General features: G+C 43.1%; 1 protein-coding gene across 5 annotated transcripts in view; it reads left to right on the top strand.

The window, feature by feature from the left end:
• Positions 1 to 7,315, top strand: part of PPL (periplakin) — a 465,062-nt gene extending 457,747 nt beyond the window's left edge. For all 5 annotated transcript variants that reach the window (XM_078662907.1, XM_078662909.1, XM_078662905.1 and 2 more), the window contains 3 exons: positions 180 to 296; positions 818 to 910; positions 1,277 to 7,315. In XM_078662907.1, the coding sequence (XP_078519033.1) occupies positions 180 to 296; positions 818 to 910; positions 1,277 to 3,943 (2,877 nt within the window). In that variant the 3' untranslated portion in view covers positions 3,944 to 7,315. The remainder of the gene's footprint in view (positions 1 to 179; positions 297 to 817; positions 911 to 1,276) is intronic.
• The last annotated feature ends 981 nt before the right edge of the window (positions 7,316 to 8,296 follow it).

Below are 8,296 nucleotides of genomic sequence, written 5' to 3' on the forward strand. Positions count from 1 at the left end.
TTGGCCGAATGTGCGGGTGCCACCAATAGAATAAGCTGTAGCTACTTGTCAAAACTGGCATGCACTGAAAGAGCCATGTGAGGTACTTTCCTTCAATCCGAAACTTCTCATTACTGAATCAATGGGCAACATGGTTTTCCTTACTGGTGTGTTCACAACCAGTGCCTTCTTTCTTTCAGGACTATGAATTTGAAGCTGATAAGCTACGTTCCATAATGGATCTGGAAAACCGACGGAATGGCCTCAGCCCGAAGAGACCCAAGATTCAGTCCCCTGCTGCCAAAGTGAAAGAAGAGGTGATTGAATTAAAGTTAAATGTTCCTGAATTCTATCTCCGAGTTCAAACACTTTTGAGAACAGTGTCTACCAGTGCTTGTAGCTATGACTTGAGCACTACTAATGAGACCAAGTACTTTTCCTAAGGTGATCCTTGTTTATGTCCAGGACCTCATTAAGTAAGTAATAAAGACAGTATTCAGATAGAGCGTAATGTCTATGCAGCTTTGAAAAATTAGATAAGAAAGAAAGGCCAGTCCTCTCCTGGAGTTTCTAGCAATACAAGAAAGAGCAGTTCTTCAAAACTTTGAAACACAGCCTTGAGACTCCTAGGAACAGATCTGGGATGTCACTCAGCTCGTCTTGTGCTTTGTCATGATCTACGCTCATTACTGATCTCGGCTGTCTTTAATATACAGAACATCCCATCCCACTAAACAGCAGGGCTGTGCTGCTTGGAACCGTTTCTGAGCTTATGTCTAACATTATAGGAAGATCTTTCTGTACCTTAACCCATACCTCTCTATCTTCTATGTTACAGGAGATCGCCTTGGCTGGAAGGTTCACCGAGGTGAATGCAGTGAATAAGCAGAGGATGCAAAATCTAGAGTTTGCACAGTCTCTTCTCCGGCAGGTGAGTAATCTAGATTGCTGCAACAACAGTGGTTTCATAATTCAATGAAAGCATCTGCTTTAAATCTAAAGCTTAGAATTTAGAAACTGCATTCTACAACACTCTATGAAAACAAATACTTACAGCAGATACACTGCATGTTGGGATCAGAGTTTCCCTTTAAGGGTGGGTTGACGTGAAGGGAAGAGCGAAACATAGCCAAAATTCCCCTATTACACTTCAGCAAAGCAACATAATTGTTTCAAGGAGAGTCTGTCCCCTACTCCGTTTGAGAAAATTACTTCCATCGTTAAAATATGGTAGGTGGCACCTTACAGTGACATATAATTTTCTAAAAATGTATTTCACTTTTGTTTTATATTACAGCAACCTGAAGAAGAAATTATGTTGTCTTCCGCTCAAACCATCCGGTCAGAAAGACCTGCAGAAGAAACATGGAAAATCGAGAAGATGCTGGAGGATGAAGTCCAGCGCCGAAACCAGCTGGAGAATGAGATCAAGACCACCCAGAATGAAATTCTCCTACTGCAAAACCAGAAGCCTCAGGAAACTGTTGTGAAGAAAGAGCTGGTGAAAAAAGTCCCAGATCCTCAGCTGGAGGATGAATACTACAAAATTCAGGAGAAGGTAGCTGAGGAGCAGAGAAGAAATATGTCTCTACAAAGTGAGTTAGAAGCCCTCAAAGTGAAAATCCGGTCTCTGGAGCATGAGCAGAAGGAAGGTGGCCAAGAGTATGTGGTTAAGGAAGTTACACGAATAGAGAAGGACAAGAACCAGCAGGAGGAATACCTAAAGCTGCGAGAGGAGCTGGAGGAGCTCAAGAGGCAGAAGGCAGCCAGGGAGAATGAGCTGGTGCTGCTGAGACAACGTATTACTGTGATGTCCAACGAGAAGAATAGGGAACAGGAGAAGATCACCGAGAAGGAGGTGGTGAAGCTTCAGAATGACCCACAGCTGGCCACAGAGTTCAAGATGCTACAGGAAAGCATGAAGATGGAAAGTGATCTCAGGCAGAAGCAAGAGGAGGAACTCAGTCTGCTGCAGGAGAAGCTTAAGCGCCTAGAGAAGGAACGGGCCATGGCTGAGGGAAAAATAACTGTCAAGGAAGTTCTGAAAGTTGAAAGAGACCAGGCGTCCGAGAGGGAAGTGGCTGATCTCCGACGGCAATATGAGGAGTTGAATTCAAATGTGCGCATCACCCTGAGAGAGAAAAATGAACTCATCCGAAAGATCCAAATACTGGAGGAAGAGAATTCCAAGGTAGTTATCCAGGAAAAGGTGCGAGAGATTGTTCGCCCAGACCCAAAAGCAGAAAGTGAAGTGGCTAACCTGCGCCTGGAACTGCTAGAACAAGAGCGAAAGTATCGCAGTTCTGAGGATCATGTAAATACACTTAAGGTTGAGCTAACGACATTGAAAAATAGGGGGACTCAAGTGGAGGTCAAAGAAATCATAAAGGAAGTCATTACACATAAAACAGACCCAGAAGTGCAGAAGGAGCTGGAGAAACTTAGGGAGGAAATTGTGGACAAAACCCGCGTGATTGAACGTTCAGATCTAGAAGTAGCCCAACTGAAGCAGGAAATTCAAACTTGGAAAGAAACCAAACCCCAAGTCCAGGTGAAGGAGGTTGTGCAGGAGGTGTTGCAGTACCGTGAAGATCCAAAGACCAAAGATGAGGTGGAATCCTTGAAGGCTCAACTGTCTGTGGAACAAAAGAAACGCCTAGACCTGGAGAAGGAAAGGATGTCCCAGGAAGAGAAGATCAGACAGAAAGAGAGGGAGCTTTCTCAGGTGAAAGAGAAAGTGATTCAGCAAGAAGTAGTGAAGCTGGAGGAGGATCCAGCACTGAAAGCAGAAGTCAATTCCTACTCCCAGAGTATTGAGAATGAGCTGAAACAAGTAGATTTATTGCAAGATGAACTACGCAAGCTGCAGCGGCGTAAATCTGAACTGGAGCGACAACTGGAAGAACTGGAGAGGGAGAGGCAGGCTCGTCGAGAAGCAGAACTGGAAATTCAAAGACTCAGACTCAGACTCAATGAATTGGAACAGAGGGAGCTGGACACAAAGGAAAAAGTGACCTTAAAGCAGAAGGTGGTTCTCCAGCAGGACCCACAGCAGGAGAAGGAGCACAACCTCCTTAAGCTCCAGCTAGAAGAAGAGAAGCATCAAAGGCAAATGCTGGAAACTGATGTAGAAGCTTTACGTAAGAAGCTCATATCCCTGGAGAAAACAGAGGTTAAAGAGAGATTGGTCTTCACAGAAAAAGTAGAAGTTGAAAGGGACGCTGAGACAGAACATGAAATTCAGAGGTTGAAAACAAGTCTGGAGGATGAAAGCAAGCGTAAGAGGGAACTGGATGCAAATGTGGACAAGCTGAAAGCACAGCTCTCTGAACTGGAATTCAACAACTCCAAAATTAATAAGGAACTGGATCATCTACGGGAAGAAACCCACAAACTACAGATGGAGAAGCAAAGCCTACAGTTGGAGATTAGACACCTGCAATCAGAGATCGACATCAGTGTGATTGAGGCTCGAGATCTGAGAAACATGACTCAAGTGGACAGAGGAGTTGATCTTGACTCCAGATTCCAGTCGTTGGCGAAAGAACTGGAAGACCTTAAGAAAATATCCCGGGACAAAGACGTTGAAATAGAGGCACTGCAGAAACGTCTGGAAACTTTAGCAATAAAGAGGGAACAGCGAGAGAACCACCTTCGCCGCTCTATTGTGGTCATTGACCCAGACACTGGCAGAGAAATGTCCCCCGAAGAAGCCCACAAGCTTGGCCTTATTGACTGGAAAATGTTTGTCAATTTGCAAAATCAGGAGTGCGACTGGGAGGAAATCACAATTAAAGGGCCAAGTGGGGAGTCATCTGTGATCCATGACAGGAAATCAGGCAAGCAGTTCAACATTGATGATGCCCTGAAAAGAGGAAGAATCTCTAGGCAGCAATATGACAGTTACCTCAACAAGGAGATGAGCATCCAAGAGTTTGCTCTCTTGGTGTCTGGAAAGAAATAGGTAAAAGACTTTTTCAGGTGACAGAAAATTCAAAAGGCCTCATAGAGATACAAAAATAAGACTACTGACTCAAAGCAGCCAAATGTTCCAGTTAGACAAAGCTATCAATGAATGCCTATTTTGGCTGGTATGAAAGCTCGCACAGTTCGTCCAATACATATGTGTTTGTACCACACTGCTATAATACCTTAAACTCAGATAATCTGCCACCCACTGGAGGAATACCTAGCACACTGGAGAAGTCAGTGGTCCAAAAATAAATAAAAATGTCAACGGGCATCCCCTTTTGGAAATCTGTGTGTGCTATGCTGGAGTGCAGTCCTGGGTAAACAAAGGTGCTTTTCAGCTATAGGTTTAACATTACCTATCTTCTGCCTTACAAAAACAAAACTTGTTCTGAAAGGTTTCCAAGATGATTCAAGTAGCAGCAAACCAGGAGGAGTTTTTTTCAAAGTTTTGCAGCAGCTTTCTTGTCAAAGAGTAAAGTAGTTGATGTCTCTCGCTTGCATTCATTGGAAAAAAATGCAAAAGCGGCATGTGCTATTCATTTAACGTCAAAGGTGGCTAGGAACACACAAACGGCTAATATCAGCACATTCCGCTCTCAGCGTCCTCTAGCTCTCAAATGTGGAAAACAATTTCAGCACTGTGCTTAATGCAACAAACCAGGACACAATTGTCAGTTTTCGAACTGCACCAACTGGCATACACCAAGTAGTTGATGGCCATCAAAACTGCAGAAATCCATCTTGGAACGACATCTACAGCAGATCCCGGAATGTTTCAGAAATGTCGAGCCATTCCGCAAGCTATCTTTGCAAGAAAATACCTGCACAGGAAAACATGCCGAACCTATTGTCACCGCTTCACGGGAAGGCTGCTGGGAGCTTGGTGTAGCTGCTCTTGTATGAGACATGCTTAGACAATCAGTGAACAACTCCAGAAAAAATGGCGAGTTCAGAATTCTATGCACTGCATTTTAATTAAAAAACAAAAACCGAAAGCAATCAACACAACAGGGATACCACATTGTGACACTTTAGGAGGGAGGTGATCCAAAAGTGTGTTTCTGACTTACCTTGGACATAGTGTGATCTGTGGTGCTGTACTATGATTCTTCTATAGAATAATGTTGTCTAATACCTTGTAGCAGTAATAGCATCCAGAATATAAGAAGGTGGTTGTATTTGCCAGGTGGCAAAATTACATCCACTAGCTTGGCATTTTGTTTACATACTCTGCTGGTGCTTTGATCACACACTACAACTTTATAAGGGTTACTAAAGAGGTGTGATAACGGAGGAAGATTCTGGTCAAAATCCGATGGCTGATTTTCTCTTGTGGCCATCTGTTAAAAATTAAACTGTATTTGATAGCCTATAGCCAGTAAAGTTGTGCTATACATCATACTAAAATGAAATACCAGTATTTGATAAGTGCGAACAATTACCCCTAAGAGTGTCAAGGTGCCGGGGGCCATCGGGAAGATTAAACAAGCTAATGCCTAGAGTCACATAGTGCTGGGCTAACCTGCCACCGGCCCAGGGGATCGAACCGTGAGCCCTGGTGTTCCGGAGTCAGCTCCCCTGGCCGCTGCCCCACACCTCTTCCACACAAGGTAATACTAGGTAGAGGAAGTGCTGGTCTGTTGTAAAATTGGGAGATTTCATGCTCTACTTGCATGAAGAGTCACTAACCTTGGGAAATCTAAATTTTCGACTGACCAGTGTGTTTATAGAATAACGCCCTCCCAAAAGGCAATAAATGGCTGTACAACCAGCATGAGTGATGTGAGGTAATGATAGTGCAAGCCGCTTTTTACTGTCTTGTGTGTAGTTTGGAGGGAATTATTCAGTACCTGTATTCAAACTCCAGCCTCCACACTGTTAAGCTCTTCTTTTTACCTGCCACAGACTTGAGAAACATCTTACTAACTGTGCCGATTTCCTAATCTCTTAAGTCAGTCTTTGAAAACGATTTGTAATAAAACCCACCAACCCCTTCCCTCTGTGACACGATCTACTATTGGACATGTGGGCTGCAATGCGTTCAGTCCAGGACGCGTCAACAGTGGGCAGTGATTGCACAAGGGAGATGTCCGTAGTAAGCCACAACAAGCGGTCATGCCTGTCATAGAAGTCACAAGTTAGGGATTAGAAAGAAACTTTCTGTTTCCCAGAGTGGTTCCATGTGTATCAGTCAGGCTTGCTTGTGACTGGACAAAACTATCCATCCTTTGATTCTTCATCCTGACTTGTAATGCGATGTAAGGGATCAATAACCAAGACTTAACTAAAGTCCAGGGAGTACAAACCCACACAAGATGCAACATCCCAGCATGAAGCGAGAGGACCACGTCACCAATGTGCCTCTGATTAGCATGCAGGTCCTTGCATAGTTGCTGGCACTAAACACATTGGGCCGGTCTTGGATGGTTTGAAAGAGCAGTGTTTTAAAAAATAATTCTCCTTAAAGTAACCGTGTAGGGTGCTTCTCAAAGAGGAAGTTAAGCAATTCCACATCTTAGAGGCCAAATGAGAGAAAGCACGGCCTCCTCTACGACTAAGTTGTAAGGGTGGAGACAAGATCAGACTCCTGAAGCGCAATTTATTTCAAACTGATCGCGGCCTTTGATCTGGCATGAGCATTATATGCTCACTCCCTGCCTCCATTAGGAGTACTGGGTAGAACGGACCCCTTGTGCGTGAACACAGTGGCAATGAATGAGGTCTCAGTCAGTTGCCCCTCGCACTACCTTCTGTGAGGTCCGACTTTATCCCCCTTCAGTATGCACTTGGAAGCAGACGTGGGGTGCTAGAGGAGCGGTACCCCAACTAAACGCTAGTGAGCTTCCAAAAGAAATTGTCCTAGTGCTAGGTTAAAGAAACATACATTTGTGCTTACCTTAATTAGAAAATAACACATTGGTATGTAAAATAAAGCCCTTTTAACAGACATATTATGCATAATAGGCATTTCATAACTCAAAATGCCTTAAGAGGACAGGGTATGCAACACAGGCTCCCCGAAGTAGCAGTCTGCAATTTTAGCAGTGCTAAGCCTATCAAAAGAGTCTATGCTGCTGAGGAAAGAGAAGCACACTCCTTGTCTTTTTATTCCAGAAACTTGTTTGATAATTAATAAAACCGTGATGCTCCTATACTCTTGCTACAGCACTGTTCACCTTCTATTGCCTTATCTCATGGTTCAAGATGGCAGAAGTCTAACACTGGGTTCTTTATACATTATTTTCTTCTGGTCTGGTTCTGTTTTGTATAACTTTTAATGATCTATGGCATGGGGAACATGGGAAATATATTGAAAATATATTATATTTATAATATACAAATAAATGTGCAGTGGGTTCACTCATCTAAGCCTCTGTGTGTTTTTCGTCTTGTCAGTTTACGTCCTGTTTGAAAGAATGACTGTGGAGGTGTTCGCCGAAAGGGTTCCGTTGACTGTGTTCCTCAGAGTAAACAGAGATCCTACTAATAATCAATTGTAGGTTTACCACTCGACAAGTGCCTAGTCGACCTCATTGAGAACTCAGAGTATCATTCTCGGCCGTGCACACCTCTCTCCTTCACCACATCTCTGCTCTGTGCGTGTTAGTAGGCAAGTAGGAAGTAGCTGGTATCCAGGCCTGGGAAACACCCCAGCTTTACCAATGGATTCACGTTCTAGAATGCAAGGAAGGGCAACAGCTCTAACCAGCATCCTGCGATGTAACTCTTTAGGTTTAGCATAAGTATATAACCAAATGTACCTTAATTATGCAAGCCAGGACCTCAAAACGGGGTTCCAGGCAGGTGAAAGGATCTGAGGAAGAAGACAGCAAGCGTCAGAGTAAAAACTATGCTTAGAACAAAAGTGGGTATGGCTCTAATCAGTAAGGCTGAGCCTGATAAAGTTGAGCAACAAAAAGAAATGCCAATACTGATACCTTATTCCAAACCAAAAGCTATCAAAAATGCATAGACCACCGTACAATGCATCCGGGTGCTATTTAATAGCTGTTTATTTCAAAAATACTTATTTTGTGAATCATTTGAAATTCAAACACAGTTATAACAAAAATATGTACAAACAATGGGGATGGACTTAAAAGAAAGTGAACGAAAATCACACATATACCTTCATTCATCACAACTCAATCATTTCACAGTCACACCTCACACATTCACCCTACATAGTACTCAATCAAACGGGGATTTAATGCACCAATTGAAAAGTACTAGGTCTGCCAACAAATAATATTTAGACCATTAGTTGTTTTAAAATACACCATATCCAATTCCATTCAAAAGTTACATTCATTAAAAAATACAACAAAACAATAGGGTTAGGTGT

This window comes from Lissotriton helveticus, chromosome 10 (genome assembly GCF_964261635.1).
Source record: "Lissotriton helveticus chromosome 10, aLisHel1.1, whole genome shotgun sequence".
Lineage (NCBI taxonomy): Eukaryota > Metazoa > Chordata > Amphibia > Caudata > Salamandridae > Lissotriton > Lissotriton helveticus.